General features: G+C 36.0%; 1 protein-coding gene across 1 annotated transcript in view; it reads left to right on the top strand.

Moving 5' to 3' along the window:
- The window catches only part of DACH2 (dachshund family transcription factor 2), a 750,043-nt gene that overhangs the window by 276,133 nt on the left and 448,366 nt on the right, over nucleotides 1-25,544 (top strand). Inside the window, exon 3 of the mRNA XM_043459522.1 lies at nucleotides 20,123-20,235. Within this exon, the coding sequence (XP_043315457.1) occupies nucleotides 20,123-20,235 (113 nt within the window). The remainder of the gene's footprint in view (nucleotides 1-20,122; nucleotides 20,236-25,544) is intronic.

The following is a 25,544-nucleotide window of genomic DNA, read 5'->3' as shown; positions in this document are numbered from 1 at the left end:
CATGCCTGCAGTCACCATCTTCAGTGACTTTGGAGCCCAAGAAAAGAAAGTCTGTCACTGTTTCGATTGTTTCCCTAGCTATTTGCCATGAAGTGATGAAACTGGATGTCATGATCTTAGTTTTTTGAATGTTGAGCTTTAAGCCAGCGTTTGCACTCTCCTCTTTCACTTTCATCAAGAGGCTCTTCAGTTCCTCTTCACTCTCTGCCATAAAGGTGGTATCATCTGTGTATCTGAGGTTATTGATATTTCTCCTGGCAATCTTGATTCCAGGAACATTAGCATTAAATGTTTTGGAAATGCTAGCATTTCCACTTCATCCAGCCCGGCATTTCACATGATGTAGTCTGTTGACATATACTTAGCTTTAAATAAATGATCAGTACTCTGAATGTTTGCATATCAAAAATTTAATCTAATAACATTAACTAGAGTGTATACATGGGCAGCTTATTTATTAACGAGTGTATACATAGGCAGCTTATTTCTTTTGAAATATCCTACTCAGATTATAAAAAACAAGTTTGAATTTGAAAAAGTTAATGTTTACTGTAAGTAAGGACATTATTGTGCAGAATGAAGTTGGTTTAGTGTGCTACCCATCTACCTTTGTGGATAGTTCATATACAAAAAAGATGAATTATTGAAAATGTAGGAAGATCAAACAAAAATGCCCCTGAGACTCCAAAGGGTGGGAGTTGCTATCGAAGTCTCCATAAGCCACCCTGGCCACTATTTTTCCCATAAAAAAGACAGGAAAGAATTATCTATATGGAGGCAAGTGAAGGCTCCTTGGTATTATCACAAAGACCCTTATATAGTGTTAAATAGAAGGAACAGAAGAATCATTTAGGCTGGTATATTCAGCTTACAAATATAGAGGAATGATGTACAAGTGGCTCTCCCAAGATTGTGGAGATTATAATGGTGGTTCCAAGTTTGTTGTAACACTCTCATGTGTCTAAATATGCTTATTTTCACTACTGCTAAACGTTTAGGAAAACAGCTTTCCATATCTTTTCATATATGATGTGTTACTCACAGTTAAGTTTTACTAAAATCAGAAAATTTACATTGTGTTTCTTCATGATATTTCATTGCAGATAGAATAGTTTTATCTTCAGTTATATTAAATATGAAAATTACACGGTCAAATAAACAATTACTTGATTTAGAAAACATGACCACCATGCTTTCCTTTCAGACAGTTATGTGCTAGTAAATATTTACTAACTGGCTAGGGTTTAGGGTGGGAGTAGAGCCCTGATTTGCCGTGTTTGCTGACTTCTGTGGTATTAACACTCCCAGAACAGCCTATTTCAAGCTACCAACATGATATCCTCAATGTAAAGTTAGGAGTTGATGCAACTGGCACTTGAAATCTGGTAAAAGTTGGTTTTAGCATATCAATGCTTTGAGAGCACAAATGACAGACTGGGGATCTGAGTCAAGGTCTTTTTTTCCTCACTTGGGTTCTGTGTTTCAGTTTATTGTACACACATACTCACAGATACATACATTTGACTTGTGAATTTCATGATTTTGTCTATGTTCTATTTAAACACAGTATCCATCACTTTGGTAATGTATTACTAATTCTTGTATATATTAAAATATTACTTTGAGTAATAGATGCTGGCTCATAGGAGGATGTAAACCTTAACATTAATCATGACATTTCCTGGTTAAAAAAAAAAAAGGGAATTTCCCAACACTACAAGTAGGAATATTTGAGCAAAATCCCCATGTCTTTGACTCACATTCCTCTAAGAACACCCTTTATTCATATACCACACTACTGTTCATTCCTTCAAGGAATGAAGTTGTAAAAAAGAAAACAATGCCATTTAAAGTAGAAATCTTGAAAACTAAACTATGAACTTCCAGTGTAGTGCCTTAGAGGGTGGATGGTAAATGCAATTCATTGCAATTTATCTGGAACACAACTTGCTTAGACTTTGTGTAGTACTCTTAGTCAGAGGTGATTAACCACCAATTTTAGAACACTGATAATTGCACAATGTTAATGCTTAATTAGTTAAAGGGAAGCACCTGTATTGTAGAGGAAGTGACTCCAAGATTAGACTCTATGCATTCAGATTATAACAAAAGACCATTTAAGTAAGCATGTTATTTATCTTTAGGGAAATATAGTTGCTAAGTTGTTGGACAGTCCCAACTCATGGGAAGTACAAGCAGTAAGTAACCTTTTGCATGCATATTTCACTGCTGGTTTTTAACCAGTAGATTCCAATGAAGAATGTTTGTGAGTTTTCCTGTCCTTCCAGCACAAAGGCAGGTTGGGTGTGCTTGGGACAATTAGATAGATCTATCACACCTTCAGTTTAATATGTCATGCCTTGCATTTGACATGTTACCTCTCACCAAAAAAATTCTTTTCACCTCCTAATTCTTTACTTCATCAGCTTTCCTGTATTCAAATGGAAGAGATTATTCTAAATACTTTCTTAACATCTTTCCTTTGCTGCTGCTTTCACATTTATAATTATCCTTTTAAGAAAGGATTAAAAGATTTAATCATGAATGGGTGTTGAATTTTGTCAAAGGCTTTCTCTGCATCTATTGAGATAATCATATGGTTTTTATCTTTCAATTTGTTAATGTGGTGTATTACATTGATTGATTTGCAGATATTAAAGAATCCTTGCATTCCTGGGATAAAGCCCACTTGGTCGTGTGTATGATTTTTTTAATATGTTGTTGGATTCTGTTTGCTAGAATTTTGTTAAGGAATTTTTGCATCTATGTTCATCAGTGATATTTGGCCTGTAGTTTTCTTTTTTGTTGGCATCCTTGTCTGGTTTTGGAATTAGGGTGATGGTGGCCTCATAGAATGAGTTTGGAAGCTTACCTTCATCTGCAATTTTCTGGAAGAGTTTGAGTAAGATAGGTGTTAGCTCTTCTCTAAATTTTTGGTAAAGATTCAGCTGTGAAGCCATCTGGTCCTGGGGTTTTGTTTGCTGGAAGATTTTTGATTACAGTTTCGATTTCCTTGCTTGTGATGGGTCTGTTAAGATCTTCTATTTCTTCCTGGTTCAGTTTTGGAAGGTTATACTTTTCTAAGAATTTGTCCATTTCATCCAAGTTGTCCATTTTATTGGCATAGAGCTGCTGGTAGTAGTCTCTTATGATCCTTTGTATTTCAGTGTTGTCTGTTGTGATCTCTCCATTTTCATTTCTAATTTTGTTAATTTGGTTCTTCTCTCTTTGTTTCTTAATGAGTCTTGCTAATGGTTTGTCAATTTTGTTTATTTTTTCAAAAAACCAGCTTTTAGCTTTGTTGATTTTTGCTATCGTCTCTTTAGTTTCTTTTGCATTTATTTCTGCCCTGATTTTTAAGATTTCTTTCCTTCTGCTAACCCTGGGGTTCTTCATTTCTTCCTTCTCTAATTGCTTTAGGTGTAGAGTTAGGTTATTTATTTGGCTTTTTTCTTGTTTCTTGATGTAAGCCTGTAATGCTAAGAACCTTCCCCTTAGCACTGCTTTTACAGTGTCCCATAGGTTTTGGGTTGTTGTGTTTTCATTTTCATTCATTTCTATGCATATTTTGATTTCTTTTTTGATTTCTTCTATGATTTGTTGGTTATTCAGAAGCGTGTTATTTAGCCTCCATATGTTTGAATTTTTAACAATTTTTTTCCTGTAATTGAGATCTAATCTTACTGCACTGTGGTCAGAAAAGATGACTGGAATGATTTCAATTTAAAATGATTATGCTTGGCAACAGACCTAAGGTGAAGCACTGTTGTAGTTAATGTGTAAATGATAATGTGTGTGGTTGTGGAGATGGGTTTTTGAAATGCTCCTCTAAATGCAAGAATTTAAAGGAAATTGTACAGAGAGTTTGTACTCTTTAGCGGCTAATAGTCATTGAAAAACATCTCATGATATGTTGTATCTAAAGGGTAAATGACTACTTTAATGCAACCAGTAACTTTCTTGAAGACAGGGAGATAAAGGATACAATAGCTTCTCAGCAGGGGTTTGTGACTAGGCACTCAGTCATGTCTAACTCTTTGCAATCCCATGGACTGTAGCCTGCCAGGCTCCTCTGTCAATGGGGATTCTCCAGATAAGAAAACCGGAGTGGATTGCCATGCCCTCTTTCAGGGGATCTTCCCAACCCAGGGATTGAACACAGGTCTCCTGAATTGCAGGCGGATTCATTACCAACTGAACCACCAGAGAAGCCCCAAAATACTGGAGTGGGTAGCCCGTCCTTTCTCCAGGGGATCTCCCCAACTCAGGAATCAAACATGGGTCTCCTGCATTACAGGTGGATTCTTTACCCGCTGAGCTACCAAGGAAGCCCTCAGAAAGGGTTTAGGAGAATGCAAAATCCTTTCCTTCCTCACTGTTACTTTGAAGTTTATTTGGAATGATTAATTTTCCTGTGGCTTAATGTAAATTGAGAATTAAATAGAAACTGTGTTGCCTCACTGACTTTGCTTTCCCATTTTTCAAACTAAACCCATGGATGGATTTTCTAACCAAGTGCATTTGAAGTAGAATCAATCCTTTCATTTAAATATTACATGAAAACTGAAGGAAAATATTTTCGGTTTTTGTATTCTGCCAATTTTCAGAAAAGTTTTCTTTCAAAAGTTTAGATTGCAAAAATATTCAGTGTAATTATCTCCTGTTCCACTAATTGATAACCCTGCCACCTGCTAATTTTGGTATTTTAAACCAGTTCTGGGAGAGTCCAGGAGAAAAATCAATGTATTTGGCTCTTGCTTGTACCTCCAAAGCTCCAAAAGAATCTCACAAAAGTGCTTATATAGCACAATACAAAGCATCTTGATAAAACAAGAAAAATAATTCTACCTCCATCCCTTCCTTCCTTCCTAGAAGATGTTTGCTTTGTACCAAGGATTTTGTTAGGCACAATCAAGCACTACATGTTCAGTAAGGGATAGTCCCTATCGACAAGAAATTTAGAGTTAGACAAGTAGCTATAGTCTATTATTTACACCTAATTTTTTTCAACAGACAGGTTGGGACAAGATGCTAACATTACCATGGTACTGAGATGAATTTAATTTACATTCATGCAATGCCTGGAAGGATTAAAGTGTTGTACACATGCAGGAAATGCCCTGCTATTCTGAAAATGGAAAGAGGGTTAGAGTGAGGTCATCACCAGCTCTTTCATGAGGTGGATACTAACATTGTTCTCAGTATGCCCCATTGATGGGGTTAAATTGCCAGAATTGTTTAAGAATTTTAAATCTTCTGTGGTTCTGACCTTAATAAATGTTATTTTTTTCTCAAAAAGTAGAAACAACAGGTTTTTACTGCTTAGAGCAGGTTTTGAATTATATTTTGCAATTATATATTAGAAACAGGTTAGTTGAATTTGTCTTGGAAAAATTATCATTGATGAAATACTTTTAATTTTAAAATATAAAAGTTTATTTCTATCTATATTCTTCTGCCTTAAGGGGGAATGTTATTTAACTGAATGTGTGTTATTGTCTAGCCTGCTGTGCCAGAAAATAGCATTCTCTGAGTTGGGAAGATCCCTTGGAGAAGAGAAAGGCTACCCACTCCAGTATTCTGACCTGGAGAATTCCATGTACTGTACAGTCCATGGGGTTGCAAAGAGTCAGACAGGACTGAGCGACTTTTAGTTTCACTTTCAAAGCAAAAAAAAAAATAACCTCTAGAAAGAGAAAGTCCAAAGACAATGAATATATACACTGTGAGATTCTGTCACAAAAAGTATTTTCTAGTACAATAATTATGATAATATTAATATAAGAGTAATGTGTAGGGCTTCCCTCTTAGCTCAGTCAGTAAAGAATCTTCCCACAATACAGGAGACCCAGGTTCTATTCCTGGGTCAGGAAGATCCCTTGGAGAAGGAAATGGCTACCCGCTCCAGTATTCTTGCCTGGAGAATCCCATGGACAGAGGATCCTGGTGGTCTACAGCCCAGGGGGTTGTAGGGGGTTTGTCTGCAAGTGTCAGACACAACTTAGCAACTAAACCATCACCACCACCAAGAATAATGGTCTGGATAATGATATGAAACAAAAAACAGAAGCAAAACCACACCAAATAAATGCATACTCTCATTTCTCATTTATAATCACAGTTCTCTCACATAAACTGAAAAGGTTTCTAATGTATTTTTATACCCTTTCCTTCCCTATATTGGGAAAAATTTTGTCATTTTAAGTGGTATATGGTGTACCACACAACTACTTTAACAAAGTGAGAATCTATTTAAATCAGAAAATTCTGCTCAAATGTGCTCAAACATTAGCTATTTCTCTTCTTGCACATTCTTTTATTGTGGAGGAACTTAGGGGAGTTTCCAATTCTTCATAATTCCTTGAATCAAATAATTTTGGTGCCCATTCAGCAGATGATGAAACTGAAGTATGGGGAAGTTGCTTCTCAGGGTCACAATCTGAATCAATGGCAAAGATAAGCCAGTTTCTGTGTTCAGTTTCTTGCTGGCCTATTGAATTGTGTTGCTTCATGGGAATCTTGACTTAGGAAGAAAAATGTCTTTTTAGAAAAATGTGTTAATCTGTATCCAGGCTGCACTCTGTCAAGATTTACTTGTGGTGGTTCAATCTACCCAAATTTGAAAGTGAAAATGTTAGACTGTCAGTTGTGTCTGACTTTGCAACCTCATGGACTGTAGCCTGCCAGGCTCCTGTGTCCATGGGGTTCTCCAGGCAAGAATACTGGAGTGGGTTGCCATGCCCTCCTTCTCCAGGGGATCTTCCTGACCCAGGGATTGAACCCAGGTCTCCTGCATCACAGGCAGATTCTTAACTGAGTCACCAGAAAAGCTCAAATTTACCTGACTTCAAAATGAAAATGAGGAGGGCAGGGAACCTTATAAATTAATCTTGATTGCCATGGCCACCTTGAAGATCTTCATGCCTATTTACTAAAATTTAGTAACTTATCCATGATTATGTCACAATCAGTGACAAAGAGCATTAAAATTTAGTTCTCTATTTCCTAGTCAACTGCTATGAGCTATTCTCTCATTGATGAAAATTTTAATTTCAAAGCAGGAAAGCGGTGGAGGGGCAAAGTTTTGAGTTGAAGGAATGCCTAAAAAGTTTTCCTGTCAAAGTAAGGAATGGGGTAGGAAAATGAGAAAGACATCTGCATATACATGTATTACAGTTACCTTAAGAAAAAATAGAGTTGTGAAATTAAAATGTAAAGGTTGAGCTCTTGAATTTTGCCTTACAAGTAAGGATATCTTGGGATGTAAATTAAATATGTTGTAGGAGATTGTTGAGAGAGATGGTAATTCTTTCAGTACTAGCATTCAGATGAGAAAACTACTTTTCTAATATGTAATGCAGGATGTATCTCTCTGGCTAGACATTTTTGGTCTTCAAAATGGTTTCAGTGGAGATTTTAACTGTAAGCAGAAGATTGCTGGAGAAGGGATAGGCTACTCACTCCAGTATTCTTGGGCTTCCCTTGTGACTCAGCTGGTAAAGAATCCACCTGCAATGCAGGGGACTTGGGTTTGATCCCTGGGTTGGGAAGATCCCCCGGAGAAGAGAAAGACTACCCACTCCAGTATTCTGGCCTGGAGAATTCCATGGACTATATTGTCTATGGGGTCGCAGAGTCGGGCACAACTGAGCAACTTTCACTCACATAGTAATATTATGGTTGCATTTATATAGCACTTTAAAAAATTGTGGTAATATAACAAAGTATGTCATAAAGTATATAATCTTAACCATTTTATTTATCTATTTAAGATTTTTTGGTAAAATATGTGTAATATATAATTTATCCTCTATACCATTTTAAATGTACAGTTCAATAATGTTAAGGCTTTCCTGGTGGCTCAGTGGTAAAGAATCCACCTGCCAATGCAGGAGACTTGGGTTCAATCCCTGGGTTGAGAAGATCCCCTGGGGAAGGAAATGGCAACCCACCCCAGTATTCTTGCCTTGGAAATACCATGGACAGAGGGGCCTGGTGGGTTACAGTTTGTGGGGTCACAAAAGAGTCTCACATGACTTAGCGACTAACCAACCAACAAGCTATCAGGAATTTTAACTATAATCACATAGTTGTGAAACAAATCTCGACTTCTTAAAATTGTTTTTTTTTTTATTTTTTTACACTTTTTATTTGGGTACAGTTCATTTACAATGTTGTGTTATTTTCAGGTTTGCAGCAAAGTTAATCTGTTATACATATATCCACTTTTTTTTTTTAGATTATTTCCCCATATGAACAGAGAAACCTGGTGGGCTATAGTCCATGGGGTCGCAAAGAGTCAGGCATGACTGAGCAACTAACACTTTCACTTTTTCCCATATAGGCCATTACAGAGGTAGGCTTAGGGTTAGGTTTACAGAATACTGAGACAAGATCCCTGTGCTATATAGTAAGTTCTTATTAGTTATCTATAATAGTGTGTATGTGTCAATCCCAAACTTTTTGATCTAACAAAACTAAAATTCTATGCCCATTGGACAACTCTCATTTCCCCTGCTTCCCAGACCCTGGAAAACATATTTCTACTTTCTGCTTCCATGAGTATTTAATTCTTCTAGATGTTGTTGTTTAGCCGCTAAAGTCATGTCCCTCTCTTTTGTGACCCCATGGACTATGGCCTGCCAGGCTTGTCTGTCCATGAAATTTCCCAGGCAAGAATACTGGGGTGGGTTGTCATTTCCTTCTCTGGGGGATGGGGGGGAATCCTGACCCAGGGATCAAACCCAAGTCTCCTGCAATGCAGGTGGATTCTTTACCCCTGAGTACCAGGGAAGCCCCAGTTATTCTAAATACCTTGTATATAACTGGAATCATAGCATTTGTATTTTTGTGTCTTCCTTATTTCACTTAGCATAATGTCCTCAAGTTTCATCCATGTTATTGCACGTGTGATCATTTCATTCTTTTAAGTCATATAGAACTTTTAGCCTTTCAAACTGGTATTCATATATATCAATGAATTTTCTGCACACAACAATAAGATGAAGACAATGCTATTGTTTTTTGTACACATTTTGCCCATTTTTGGAGTAATTTTACATATAAGCAATCCAGCAGCTTTACTTAATATATGACCTAAAATAGATGTATGAGAAGATAGAGAACTACATATACTTAGAAGTTAATGAAAAACAAAAAAGAAGATTTGACCAGAAATGTAACATGGTTCTAGTGATCAGACTCATGGATTATTTAGTTTACATCTCCAACAGTCAAATGAAATAAGACATTTAGAATAGTCATGTAATTTACCGGAGGCCACACAGCTCAATAATGTCAAAATGAGTGTATTAGTTTTCTGTTGTGCAAGCAGTTGCCTCAAATTTAGCAACTTAAAACAACATCCATGTGTTAACTCACAGTTCTGTTTGTCAGGAGTCTGGAGAAGCTTGACTGTATTCATAGTCTTACAAGGCTGAAATTGAGGTGCTGTTCAGGGTGGGCTCTTATCTGGAAGTTCTGGGGTAGAATCTGCTCATGAGCTTGTTGACCTTGTTGACAGGATCTGGTTCATTTCAATTGTAAAACTTGTATACCTGTTTCCTAGCTGGGCGTCAGTCCAGGGCTGCCCTTGCCTTCTAGAAGCTACCCACATTGTTTGACACAGCCCTCTCCATTTTCAAACCAGTAATGGTGTGTTCTGTGATTTTCTTTGTTTTTAAAGGGTTCACGCAATTAGATTGGGTCCACATAGATAATCTTGAAAGTGAAAGTGAAGTTGCTCAGTCATGTCCGACTCTTTGGGACCCCATGAACTGTAACCTGCTAGGATCCTCCATCCATGGGATTTTCCAGGCAAGAGTACTGGAGTGGGGTGCCATTGCCTTCTCCAGGGGATCCTCCTGACCCAGGCATCAAACCCAGGCCTCCTGCATTGTAGGCAGACGTTTTACCATCTGAGCCACAATCTTCTTTCCCATTAATTCAGAGTCATCTGATTAGTTATTTTAATCACATCTGGAAAATCCCCTTTGCCATGTAACATAACGTAATATCTCATTACTTTCATAGTTTTAGCAATTAGGACTGGAAATCTTGGGATGAAGGAGAATTTTGGAATTCTGCCTACCAAACTCAGGTTTAAGTCTTAGTGCTTTCCACTGCACCACACTGAATATCTAAGATTGTTTAAAGTAGTTTTATTTTAATATGGGTTGCTAATATTTATACATGTTGAGCAAAATTTTAAGATTTTAAATCAGCAAGAAAGTTGGCTTCTGTATTTATCATTTGAATGTATGCTTCTGGGTGCTTTTCCTAATCACAGATTCATGTTAATAGTGATCAGCTTCCTAAAAATTTTATTCCTAATCTCTTCAGAATTGTGATGTTAACAACATATTTGTGAATTTTCTGATTGACAAACATGAAACGTTAATTCTTGAAATCATCATGGGATTATGCACATACTAATAGTTACCAATATGATTTCTTTTGCTAGATATGAAAAATATTATTTTGGCTAGTTGTAACACACATACTTAATGCTGGCACTAAAGTTCCCATTGTGATCATCATTTAAGATAGCCTGTATGATGACACAAAGTAAAAGACAGTAGTCTTTCAGAAACACAGCAGTATTTGCAGCAGATTATAATGAAACCTTCCCAAGACAGTGGAGCTTAATAAAATTTGTCCCCAGGAATCCTAATACTTTGAAGGTATTTCCCAATGGAAGGGTTCTATGATCAAGTACTATGCCTAGCAGATAGTGAATCTACTCATCCAGCTAGCTGGAGTAAAACATTCATTTCAGAAAAAGAAAGAATGGAATTAATAAACCCCAGTGTTCTTAACCTTCAAAAAAAATAAGTACTTCAATAAAAAGGAAGAAAGTTATACTGGGGCAGATTGCCAGACTACAGCATTTAGAATTTATTTTGTATGCAGTCAGGAAGTATTGAAGAGCAAAAGATGAATGGTGAAAGGGATGTTTCGCCAAAATTCAGAGTACAGTTGATGTAGAATAGATTGGAGCAATGAGAACCTGTTGAACATAACCTGGGCATGCAGTGATAAGGGCCTGAAGTAGGGTGTTGAAAACAGGAGTGGATAGAGATGGAAATTTGCAACACATATTACAATGGAATAAAAATATAGGAGACTGAAAATGAAGGGAGAGGTGGAGGGAGAATCAAAATTGCCCTCAACTTTATAGTTTTGGCAACCAAAAGCCTGCTTATGTTACTGATAAAACAAGGGAGTGGGATTTGAGGAGGCAAATTCTGAATTTGTGTTGCCAGTGGAATGTATTCAAATGTGAATATTAACTTACCATTCTCTTCATCAAACTTTTGAACAGTGACACATTCTTTGAATTCAAGAAAGCCTATATTAAATTGTGTTAGGAAGTGTACTAATTTCATTTTTTTTTTTATACAAAACTCTCCAGTTTTCCCAGCACCACTTATTGGAGACTGTCTTTTCTCCATTTTATATTCTTGCTTCCTTTGTGAAAGACAAAGTGTCCATAGGTGTGTGGGTTTATCTCTGGGCTTTCTCTCTTATTCCATTGGTCTATATTTCTGTTTTGGTGCTGGAGAAGACTTCTGAAAGTCCCTTTGACAGCAAGGAAGTCAAACCAGTCAATCTTAAGGGAGATCAACCTTGAATTCACTGGAAGGACTGATGCTGAAGCCGAAGCTCCAATATTTTGGTCATCTGATGCAAACAGATGACTCATTGGAAAAGCCCCTGATACTGAAAAAGATTGAGGGCAGGAGAAGAGGGTGTCAGAGTTTGAGGTTTCTGGATGGCATCACTGATGCAATGAAAATGAAATTGGACAAACTGTGGGAGGTGGTGAGGGACAAGGAGACCTGCGTGCTGCAGTCCATGGGGTTGCAAAGAGTCAGACATGACTGGGCGACCGAACACCACCACCACCATACTGTCTCATGACTGTAGCTTTGTAGTATAGCCTGAAGTCAGGAAGAATGATTCCTTCAGCTCCATTCTTCTTTCTCAAGATTGCTTTGGCTATTCAGGGTATTTTGTGTTTCCATATGAACTGTGTTTTTTTTTCTTTGTTGTTGTTGTTGTTCTAGTTCTGTGAGAAATGCCATTGGTAATTTGATAAGAGTTGCACTGAATCTGTAGATTGGTTTGGGTAATATAGTCATTTTCACAATGTTGATTTTTCCAATTCAAGAACATGGTATATCTCTCCATCTGTTTATGTCATCTTTGATTTCTTACATCACTGTCTTATAGTTTTATATATACAGCTCTTTTGTTTCCTTAGGTAGATTTATTCCTGGGTATTTTATTCTTTTTGTTGCAAAGGTGAATGGGATTGGTTCCTTAATTTCTCTTTCTGATTTTTCATTTTTAGTGTATAGGAATGCAAGTGATTTCTGTGTATTGATTTTGTATCCTGCAACTTTACTATATTCACTGATTAGCTCTATTATTTTTTGTTAGTATCTTTATGGCTTTCTATGTATAGTATCATATCATCTGCAAACTGCTCCATGTAAAAGAATGAAATTAGAACACTTCCTAACACCGTACACAAAGATAAACTCAAAATGGATTAAAAACCTAAATGTAAGGCCAGAGACTATAACAGTCTTAGAGGAAAACATAGGCATATCATTCTTTGACATAAATCACAGCAAGATCTTCTATGACCCACCTCCTAGAGTAATGGAAATAAAAACAAAAATAAATAAATGGGACCTAACTAAACTTAAAAGTGTTTGAAGAGCAAAGGAAACCAAAAGTAAGATGAAAAGACAACACTCAGAATAGGAGAAAATTAACTGCAAGTGAAGCAACTGACAAAGGATTAATCTCCAAAATATATAAACAGCTCATGGAGCTCAATATTAGAAAAACAAATAACCCAGTCAAAACATGGACAGAAGACCTAAACAGATATTTCTCCAAAGAAGACATACAGATGGCTAATAAACATATGAAGAAATATTCAGCATTGTTCATTATTAGAGAAATGCAAATCAAAACTAGAATGAGGTATCACCTCACACTGATCAGAATGGCCATCATCAGAAAATCTACAAACAATAAATGCTGGAGAGGATGTGGAGAAAAAGAAACCCTCTTGCACTGTGATGGTAATGTAAATTGATACAGCCACTGTGGAGAATAGTATGGAGATTTCTTTAAAAAGTAGGACTAAACTTTGCATATGACCCAGCGATCTCACTACTGGGCATATACTCCAAGGAAACCATAATTGAAAAAGACACATGTATACATGTACCCCAGTGTTCATTGCAGCACTGTTTACAATAGCTTCTTTATATGGAAGCAACCTAGATGTCCATTGACAGATGAGTGGATAAAGGAGTTGTGGTACATATATACAATAGAATATTTCTCAGCCATCAAAAAGAATGAATTCAAGTCAGTTCTAGTGAGGTGGATGAACCTAGAACCTTTTCTAGAGTGAAATGTCAGAAAATGAAAAAAACAAATATTGTATATTAACGAATACATATGGAATCTAGAAAAATGGTACTGATGAACTATTTGTAGGGCAGCAATAGAGACGCAGACACAGAGAACAGACTTGTGGACACAGCGGCAGAAGGAGAGGGTGGGATGAACAGAGAGATAGCATAGAAACATACATTACCATTTGTAAAATAGATAGCCAGTGGGAATTTGCTGTATGACGCAGGAAGCTCAATGGGTGCTCTGTGACAATCTAGAGAGGTGGGATGGTGTGGGGCATAGGAGGGAGGTTCTAGAGAGATGGAGACACACGTATATCTATGGCTGTTTCATGTTGATACATGGCAGAAATCAACACATCATTGTAAATAAATTGTTCTCCAATTAAAAATAAATTAAAAAACAAAATTCTGTCTGGCTGTGAAAAGATACAGTTTAGAAGGGGGGATATTTAATTAGGTTTACTCTAAAATTTACTAAGATTCAATGATACTATCAGTGTTACCAATGTTCTTTTAATCAGAAAGGAAAGAGCCTGCTAAGAATTCATCATATACCAAATTTCTGTTCTACAGTCTTTGTTATTTACACTAAGACATTTATTAGAATTCAGTCAGTTTATGACAAAAAGTAAATGTGTTTAAAGGTGTTAACAACCAGGCCTAGAGCACATTTAATTTAAATAGGGAGCAGAGTCAAGCAAATTAAGTATAAAAATAGCTTCACTTTTATACTGTCAAGTGAGTAGTCAACCCCAAAATTGTCTATCACATCAGATTTCTATTTTTATTGAAGGAAAAGTAGAAATTCAGCATTAGCAAAGGAATTAAACATCACTATTTAAAATTATTGGTTCGGGAAGATTCCCTGGACAGAAAATGGCAACACACTTCAGTATTCTTGCCTGGAAAATTCCATGGAGAGAGGAGCCTGGTGGACTGTAGTCCTTGGGGTCACAAAGAGTCAGACATGACTGAGCATACACACAATCATAAGATTAAGGCTAAATATGAATTATTCTACATGATCCTTGATATAATATGTGACCCTAACAAGGGTTATTTTCCCTCGTCCCATGAACACCCTTATGTTAAAGAAAATTTCCTTAACTTTCCTAACTCTAATGGAATGATGGTATTGATGCTTTTAATATATTCAAATTTAAGTTTTGGATATGCTTATAAGAACTGAAAAAGGGAGTAAATGGTAATGGAACGTACATGATCTTGACTCTGGTGTTTTTTTTTTTTTTGTTGTTGTTGTTCCTTGTGTTGAAATTTTCTGGAGACTTGATGAGCCACACTTTATTTATTTTATTTATTTATTTTTTCATTTATTTTTATTAGTTGGAGGCTAATTGCTTTACAATATTGTAGTGGTTTTTGCCATACATTGACATGAATCAGCCATGGAGTTACATGTGTTCCCCATCCTGAAGCCCCCTCCCACCTCCCTCCCCATCCCATCCCTCTGGGTCATCCCAGTGCACCAGCCCTGAGCACTTGTCTCATGCATCCAACCTGGACTGGCGATCTGTTTCACACTTGATAATATACATGTTTCGATGCTGTTCTCTCAGATCATCCCACCCTCGCCTTCTCCCATAGAGTCCAAAAGTCTGTTCTATACATCTGTGTCTCTTTTTCTGTCTTGGATATAGGTTTATCGTTACCATCTTTAAATTCCCATAAACCAAGAGCTGATTGGAGCCCAGTTTAACATAAGCAACATTTTATGAGAGTTACCATAGTGACCAGGTTCCAGTTATCAACTTGAACAATTTCATATATGATTAATATTAACCACCCATTTTCATGTATAGCTTTTTCCCTGGTGCTGGATTGGTTGCTACTGCCTTTGATCTGGTTGAGAATACAATCCAGTGCAATAGTTAGACAAGTGATCAGTTTGCCAACACTGAAAGAAGATGGATTTAGGTTGCTGTGAGGTCAGAGTTTGTTTCTCCTCATAAACACTGAAAGGTCAGGTAGAGTTTAACTACTGTTGGCATCCTTGAAATGTTGTAATAAATGTCAGACCTTAGAGATTACTATGATGCAATTAAAAGTCTTATTGTTCTGAAAGAAAGATTCTTATTTAATTTAATAAGCATATTGAAAAAAGTAGCACTTTACAGTCAGGTAAACAACACCTTCAAAGCTAATGTCATACTCGGCTATCTTGGCTTCTAATGTAGTTGAAAAAAAAAAAGACACATTTAGGACTATACAGCGGGGTTTTAAGTATCAGCGATGACTCTGAAAAGTGAATCCCAGGTCATGGCTGACAACTCTCACTTTGGGAATCCAATTGCAGCAATCTTTACAAGTAGCTGCTAATACCACACTTAACTGCCACTATAACTTCATCAATTTTCTCAGTTTGCCCCAAAATGTTATGAGTGTTTCTTTAAAGAGTAGTAAGCCAAACTTTCATTGAAGAGGATAATATGATCTTGTGATTCCTTGCTAAATATTGTGCTAACCGTATGGTTTATATTAAATATATCGAAGGCTCATGAAATCACTAATAATTCATTAACAATATTTTTTCTTTGAAATAAAATTACCTTTCTCAATTCTTAGTCCTTGATACATATACAAATAGCTGATCATACAAAATGAAAATAGCTCCAAGTGAAATTTCATAATCTTAATGAGCAAAGTATCAGTTACGTTACTACAACTTGGAATGGATATCTTACAGACTGTGTCGTATCTTGTTGACACCAGAAGACCTACTGAATTTCTTTCTTAGGGACCTGTCAACTCTACAGAGTTTGTAAACTCTGATGGTAATCCACTTTAACTGCAGAAAAATGAAATACTATTGATACATATTTCAATTTGGTTTATTCTTTAATCTCAGGAAGCTTTGTTACTATTTCATTTCTCCTGAAGAAGTTTACAGCATGAATGGTAAAATACATAACAGGATAAATTGTGTTACAGAATGACCTGGACCCAGAGAAAATCATGATTCTTTGGTATAATTTCCCTCCAAACCACCTATAAATGTTGACTTTATAAAAATGATGCTTTCAAAGATTTAGCTGAGCTGTTTAATAGGAATTTTGTTATTTGGGGGATTGTTGGCCAAGGTCCATAAACTTTTGTTAATAGTGTTCTTGGGTGATATATCCACTGAGTCATTTGGGTGGAAACTTTAAAAAGGGCCTGTTTTATTTTACAGAGTACAAATAACCTTGTAATTAAACTGAAAACAAAGCCAACAGGCAATTATCATTCAGTTAAAGAGTAATTACATGGTTATTTGTGCCCTGTAAAATAAATCATTACAGAAATTAGTAATGCAATTAATATTTTAGCAGAAACAGGGTGCTGCAATGATGCACCTTTCAACCTATGCTGATTAAATTGTCATCCAAATAACAATTTTCTAGTTAAATCACCACATGTTTATTTTTTCTTGATTAATATGTAAACATCTGTCTGATGCTAATAAAGCTCTTAAAGATAAGTATGGCAAGATCATCTATCAAGAATAAACTTTTCCAACTTTCTACAGTGTCTTCCATAGTCTTTACTCATGTTGTCAGGCTTGTGTTCTTTGAAAAGTAGTGCAGGAACTTTAGTGCTAGGGATATCTTACTACTGTGGATTATTTGGTCTAAAAGTAGGAATAAATCTATCTTTTGGAATGCTATTGATTATAAAGCATCTTCACAATCTTGATTATAATTAATTTGCTCTAGGGGCACAAGTCTTCTTTCCACTAGTATAATCAAAGGAAACTGAATATGATTTTGCTTATTGATAAGTTTAAATAAGTTTGGAAGTATTCATCACATAATCATACTAAAGAATTAATCATAAATTTTAAGTAGCAGGTCAAATACACATCTCTATCACTACACCTTAAGCTCTTCAAAAGCAGAAGAAACTATATTCTAGTTTCTCACAATATATCACTGAACAAATAGACCAAACCCATTGCCATTGTCAAGCTTACATTTTAACCTCTGTAACCCTGATTCCTAGTTTCAATGCCAGACACAAACTGAATGGGCACTTAGTGCATGTTTGTTTATTGGATGTTTGAATAAGCTATGCTGTCATCGCAACATCAAATCATGAGATTGACCATGAAATTTGGAAAATAACTGTTTAAATCTCATAGCTTCCAAAATATACTGTCAACAACTGGCTCACGGACATAGAGGGAGCATCAGAAAGAGAGCATAAAGAGAGCATAAAGCTCAGTGATTGTAAGCATAAAGACAGCACTGAAACTTTTATGCTGGGTGAGTACAAACAGTTATCAGGTGGGCTTTAATCAAGTTAGTAGGCTTGAATTCTGATAAATAGAAAGACATAGAGAAGCACTTAGAAAGTATAGACTTCTCTGTAGTTTATTGCGTAATTAGGCAAACAATTTTGAAAATTTCCTTCCAACACAGTAAAAGGTGGTGTGAGACTCCATAGCCAGATCTGATGTTGTCTCCCCTGTGACTATTAAAATAAAACTCAAACATTATAAAGGATTTCCCTGAAAGACAGTAAATATTATAACAGAAGACGACGACTGACTATATAGGAGTAGAGTGTCCTTAAAATGATGAACCTATTTGCAAAAGCAGATATACAGACACAGATGTAGAGAATAAATGCATGGATACCAAGGGAGGAAAGGTGGGGAGGGGATGAACTGGGAGATTGGGATTGACATATATACTCTACTATGTATAAAACAGGTGACTAATGAGAACCTTCTTAATAGCACAGGAAACTTTACTCAGTACTCTGTGGTGATCTAAATGGGAAGGAAATCCAAAAAAGAGGGAATATGTAGAGATGTGTATATGTAGAGATGATTCACTTTGCTGTTCGGTAGAAACTAACAAAAATATATTCCAATAGAAAAAAAAAGAAAATACAGATTTGAAGATTACTCAACAAAATAACATGCCTTCTTCTAATGACTGGATATAACCTGACTAATATTGTTTAGTGATCTTGGAATCCTTTAGGACATTTAAAGTAAATAGGATATCTTTCTTCTCAGTATTAGGAAGAGTTAGGAAGCCATAAATAGGGCAAGGGCAAACAGAATAACAACACTGCATTAAATACAATAAATTATGGCCCAAACTTGAGTAGAAAGAAGGAGAAGAGATTCAGTTTATAAAATTGAAACATTAAATGAGAATAATGAATATTTCATACTAGATTGATATGCAATATTGATGTATAATAAAAAGAAATAGCATCAGCATGGTAAATGAAAAATGAACTGGGTAATAGTACCTCTGTGTAAGGTCAAGGTTGTTAAAAGTTGTCTTCATTTAAAAGCAGAGTTTGTCTCACATTGATGGAGCACTTTATTACTGCAAAGTTGATAGAGTGAGATTTAACTTAAATTTCTTTGTGAACAAAAGTAATTTTTGGAAATGTTCTCTGTTCGAACCTTATAAATTTTTGTGGCTTGGGTTATTTAATGTAGTATTTTACAGTATTTTATGAAAATCCCTATTATTTAGCTTTGTAAACTACATTTCTACTAAGAAACAACAGCAATATTTTATACAGTATTAAAAATGTTGAAAATATTTGAAATATATTGTATGACTTGAGAATGACTTGGTCCTAATGTTCAATGACTTATAAGTCTCCTTATTGTAGTGACAGCTTCCAAATAATGTATTCCATACACTGACTGTGTTAGAGTACAAGATGGAAGCCTGATACTGACTTTCTATTTCCTTATTTTATGGATTAGCATTTATAATTGCAATTCCTGAACCACTCACACCAGGGTAAAGAATGCAAATAGAATAAGTTAGGTTAGTGTTTTAAGTTTAGCGTCACCTTACTTAAAAATACCAAGCAATCTGTGAGAAAATACACTCTAGATTACAAATGTGACAGGTTTCCATAGTAAAGTCACTCCAAGTGAGTACACTGCTAGTTATACAGCTTGGTTTAAATACTAGGTAGGAAAAAACCTACTGAAGGTAGGGGATCTTTGTTCCTTGTGGGCTCCTAGAAGCTGTGGAAATGTTAATAAACATCAGGTCTTATTCTACATTTCAGCTTTCTACCCCTCACCTCTGGCATGCTGAGCAGAGAGTTAATCACTTCACATTCTGTACCATCTTAATTCCATGAGTCCCTATCTCAGTTGCATGTATAAATACTAGGGATCAAGTATAGCTTTAAGAGCAGAAGGTGACTTTGGGTTTCTCACACCAGGTAAGCTGCATTGCAAAGTGCTGGCTTATAAATAGAATCTAAGCTAGAAATTGATCTCTTATGGTTTTAAAGCTTGCCATAACTATATTGTAAAGAATCTGCCTGTCAGTGCAGGAGACACAAGAAATGTGGGTTTGATCCCTGGGTCGAGAAGGTTCCCCAGCGTCGGAAATGGCAACCTACTCCAGTATTCTTGGCTGGGAAATCCCATGGACAGAGGAGCCTGGTGGGCTACAGTCCATGAGGTTGCAGAGAATCTTGACAGTCTTGAAACAACTGAGCACACATACATATGTTGGGAAGCTTAGTAGAAAGAAAAGTATTGGTCTTTTAGTAATAAATGAAAATAGTCTTTAATATAAAATTCTATCATTCTTGACAATTAAATAAGGTTTAGGTGGATGTAGCAAGTGGTGGCATTTCCAAAGAGTGTATTTTAACCTGATCTTTGTCTTTTTCTCCAACAGTTCAAGGCCCGGCAGGCCTCCTAAGCGTTCTTTGGGAGTGTTGCAAGACAGTGCTCGCCTTCTGCCCCATTCAGTCCCAGGACTCTTGTCACCAGGACTTATCACTCCGACAGGTAATAAAATCCATCCAATGATCAGCCTTGTCTCTTCATACTGCCCAACATTTGAAATAAACTAATATTGATCTAACTGCCTTGTCCTTCAGAGCTTTTCAAGCTCTATTAGAGGTTACATTATTGAATTTTTGAATATTCATGAAAACAGTTTTGTTACTCCAATGACTCAAATCAAATGGACATGACTTAAAAATTAACTGTCACTTCCTTGTAGGAAATCTCTTTCACGGCCTTATTGTGTGTATGTATGTGTGTTTTTGTATATTGAGGGCAGAGATTGGGGGAGGGTGTCACTGGCCAAACTAGTATTTTCTCAAAGCCTCTGATGGGATGTACTGTACTTGCTTATTGATATGTCTCAATGATATTTTTTTTGTTTTTAAAAGTTCTGGGCATATGTGTATCTTTTCTATGTTAATATTCTAGGATAAAATGTAGAAGTAATATGTATCATCCCTGGTAACACATTATGATTAGACAAGAAGAAAGTGCAAATAGTCATTGTCTTAAATAATGATTCACTGTTTTTCATCAAACACTGTGATAAACACTACTCCCCTAAAAATACAAATCTCATAAATTAGCACCGAACATTTTTTGTTTTCTAAAAAAAGAAAAGCACACAAAACACTTAAACTTGCTTGCTATTTCTCTAACTGAAGCTTTGAAAATCATTAAAGCTAATATATGGTAGAAAATGTATTTAATGATAGTATTATCTTTATATCTTCAATGATACAAAAAATTAAAAAACAAACACCTACTGTGTTTTGGGTATTAGGTCCTAGGTAATGCAAAATTAAATGAATAGCAGTCCTTGTCACATAAGTTCATGTAAACTAATAATTTCATTGAAGTATGATAGAGACTACAAGTATATATAAAGTGCTATTATATCACAGAATGGTAGTGACTAAACAATTTGTTAAGTTGGGTAATGCTCACAGAGATTTGAGCTATGACTTATAGGCTGAATGTTTCACAGATGGATAATAGGAGGGAAAACATCCTCTGAATGTAGAATGTAGATGTACAATGACGCGAAAAAGCCTAGTATCCTAGGGGCAATAGCAATTAAGTGGCAGAGACCATAGGAGAGATTTAAAATGGGAGACTTACAGACAATACAGTTAAAGTGGGAAAAAAAAAAAGTTTGTGAAGCTATCATGTTCAGCAGTTTAGGATTTTCCCTGGGCCAGTGGTTTTCCAAAGTGTCTTTCAAGCACTTTCCTTACTGGCTTACACGGAATTGCAGAAGTACTTCTAAGTTTCCCAATTCTGTCTCAGAATTTTACATGTTCTATTTCATATAGGATCTTGTTCAAATTAAAAAACAACAACAACAACAACAACAACTCTTATATGTAGAAGGACCACTGATAAGTAAATGAGTAAATGCTGTAAAAACAATTGCTGTTGAGGGAAAGTAGCAATGAAGGGAGAAATACCGAGGACCTGAACTAAGGAAAATTCAATAGAGTAAAAAAGAGATTCAGAGCTGCTTCATAATTAGAATTATTCACACTTGATACTTGATGAAAATAGAGAGTGAGAAGATGAAGTCTAGGATGATTCATGTTATAAGTTGGATGATAATGTCATTAGCTAGGATAGAGAATTTAGGAAGAAACTTAGGCTTTGGGGATTGGATAATAATTTTTTAGACTTTAAATATTTGTAAACAAATTCTGATACAAGAAGAAAGCAGCCCTTCACATATAAATGAATATAGAGGGGATAACATATTATCCCCTGAAATATATTATCATGGATGCTTAATAAATCTATTTCTTGATTTAAAACACATTCAGTTCAGTTTAGTTCAGTCGATCATTTGTGTCTGACTCTTTCCGACCCCATGGACTGCAGCATGTCAGGCTTCCCTGTCCATCACCAACTCTGAGAGCTTCCCTGTCCTTCACCAACTCCGACTCATGTCCATTGAGTCGGTGATGCCACCCAACCATCTCATCCTCTGTTGTCCCCTTCTCCTTCAGCCTTCAATCTTGCCCAGCATCAGGGTCTTTTCCAATGAGTCAATTCTTCCATGAGGTGGCCAAAGTACTGGAGTTTCAGCTTCAGCATCATTCCTTCCAATGAATATTCAGGACTGATTTCCTTTAGGATTGATTGGTTTGATCTCCTTGCAGTCCAAGGAACTCTCAAGAGTCTTCTCCAACACCACAGTTTAAAATAATCAATTCTTCAGTGCTCAGCTTTCTTTACAGTCCAACTTTCACATCCATACATGACTATTGGAAAAACCATAACTTTGACTAATGGACCGTTGTTGGTAAAGTAATGTCTCTGATTTTTTTTTCATTTATTTTTATTAGTTGGAGACTAATTACTTTACAATATTGTAGTGGTTTTTGTCATACATTGACATGAATCAGCCATGGATTTACATGTATTCCCTATCCCAATCCCCCCTCCCACCTCCCTCTCTACCCAATCCCTCTGGGTCTTCCCAGTGCACCAGGCCCGAGCACTTGTCTCATGCATCCAACCTGGGCTGGTGATTTGTTTCACCATAGATAATATACATGTTTTGATGCTGTTCTCCCGAAACATCCCACCCTCGCCTTCTGATTTTTAAAGCACATTGACAGAGCCTAAAATCAGTTCAGTTCAGTCGTGTCTGACTCTTTGCAACCCCATGAATTGCAGCACACCAGGCCTCCCTGTCTATCACCAACTCCCGGAGTCTACCCAAACCCGTGTCCATTGAGTTGGTGAAGCCATCCAGCCATCTCATCCTCTGTTGTCCCCTTCTCCTCCTGCCCCCAATCCTTCCCAGCATTAGGGTCTTTTCCAATGAGTCAACTCTTCCATGAGGTGGCCAAAGTATTGGAGTTTCAGCTTCAGCATCAGTCCTTCCAATGAACACCCAGGACTGATCTCCTTAAGGATGGATTGGTTGGATCTTCTTGCAGTCCAAGGGACTCTCAAGAGCCTTCTCCAACACCACAGTTCAAAAGCATCAATTCTTTGGCACTCAGCTTTCTTTGTAGTCCAACTTTCACATCCATCCATGACTACTGGAAAAACCATAGCCTTGACTAGTACCATATAAGTAATCAGATCTATGTCCTGATCAAAGATGTGTCCTGTGTAGATGAAAGAAAACAAAGGATTTTATAACTGCCTTGAAAGTAATGTACTCAAGTAAACTTTGGTACCTTATTTGTTGAGAAAAACCTGTAATATATATTAAGTTTCTATTATGTACCATACATGGGTGCTTTATATGTACTTCATTTAATCTTCATAGTAGGTTTATGAGTACTGTCTTCATTTTTCAAGTAAATAATGCATGGCTCAGTGTATTTACATTAATTGCTTAAGATTTCAAAGCAATTGAGTGACAAAACTGGGTTTCAAACTCAGGTCTTTTAAAGTCCAGGGCCAATACTTTTCTCTCCTCATCATGATGTCTTATAGTGCATGTTAAAATCCAGTTTGAGGTATTAATCTGCTCCTAATTTACTTGGCATGTATGCTTCAACTCCTCCAAGATAATGGAGGCTCCTTCCTTGGGTTAAAACCTTGGCCTTCCTTCCTACAACTTGAATTTACCACAGTGAGAAACCCGGGGGGGGAGGTGGGGAAAGACTCCTCAATTCAAAACCCTTTGCTTGTACCTAGAAAGAGATGATAGAGATAGATAAAGGATTAAGTAGGAAAAGACATGAATACTTCTGTCTAAATGGCAGACAGTAGAAAATCGTTAAATAGGGGGTGGAAGAGGAGTCTGCACAACTTTGTAGTAATTTATTTTCTCAGAATACATTGGTTTATTTTACATGCTTAAGGATATCCTATTCAACTATAGACATATAAGAAAAAAAAAAAAAGCTCTATGAACCAAGTAGAGATAATTCTGGGATTATACATTATTTTGCATTAGACACACCATTTCACCCCTCCATTAGCAAAGATAATTGTGATAAAATCAATTCTCAATTTAGCTATCAGCAAATATCATATTTGATATTATACTTACTATTCATTGCAAGCTTAATTTTCATTAATTTGTTTAAATATACTTTTGAAGAATTCAGTTGATATTAATATGGTGTGTTATGGGTTGAGAATTATCTTTTTTCTCAAATGATTATTAAAATGATTTCCAATAAAGTTTCAGGTCCTTAAGTCTCAATGTTTTTTGTAAAGAAAGAGATAATATTTTACAGCTGTGTATAATTTTACATATAACTGACTAATTATTGGTGAGTGTGCTGCTACCTTCTGTTTCAATGCTATATGTCTGGAGAGCTTATTTTGAACCCTGCTGAATTTGCCTAAGTAAATGAAACTTGTTTTCCTTTTGTTTATATTGTTTATTTGCATTTTTAAGTTGAAAATGGGGTCTAAGGGTAACAAAATGCAGTGATCACAATGTTTCTTTTTAAATATAGTGATGCTTTTTGTATATTATTTTGCTTTTAAATTGTTCCCTCCCAACAGTTGCAAGCAAAAACATGCAAGTGAATAGGTTCACAAATGGTTAAGTCATCATGCTTAGATTTAAGAAGAGTTCTCTATTCATATAGCTTGACATGTAAATTCTTAAGAATGCAGAATAATATTGAATAATGTCAGGTATGCCATGTTGCTTTTATCTGCTTAGCATATGGGTAATTTTTTAAATTTCTATTTTATATGACTTTATTCCTTTTTGATTTATTTTCTTTTAATTTCAAATGTGTTTATTTTCCTCTTGGTCATATTTCCCCTATATAATAGAAACCAGTTCATTCAATCCCACTAATTAAAATTTTAAGATAATTCAGAGTCCCTATGCTAAAGTCTCTGATATTAATAAATGTATCTTATTTAGCCAATTAAAAGTATAAATAAAAATGTATGTGTATATATTGGTATTGAGTTACTAAAATACTTGGCTTTCTGGGTGGCTCTAGTGATAAAGGATCTGATCCACCTGCCAATGCAGGAGACGTAAGAAATGCAGGCTCTATCCTTGGGTCAGGAAGATTCCCTGGAGTAGGAAAATAGCAATCTGCTCCAGTATTCTTGCCTGGAAAATTCCATGGACAGAGGAGCCTGGTGGGCTACAGCCCATGGGGTTGCAAGGAGTTGGACACAACTGAGCACATTCTGCATTCCATATTCCATACTAAAATACTTGGGAAATTTAAATGTACTTAGGTATCTAAAAATTGCTTCAAATAATTTATTTCTATACAAAATAATCAACATACTAATTACTGATGATAATACTTTTTTCACTGAGATAAGATCCTTAGGTGGTATTCTTGACAATGTTTTCTGGTATTTCATTT

Source organism: Cervus canadensis, chromosome X, assembly GCF_019320065.1.
Source record: "Cervus canadensis isolate Bull #8, Minnesota chromosome X, ASM1932006v1, whole genome shotgun sequence".
Taxonomy (NCBI): domain Eukaryota; kingdom Metazoa; phylum Chordata; class Mammalia; order Artiodactyla; family Cervidae; genus Cervus; species Cervus canadensis.
Note: the sequence above shows the minus strand (reverse complement) of the source record. Positions and strands in the feature narration are given on the sequence as shown.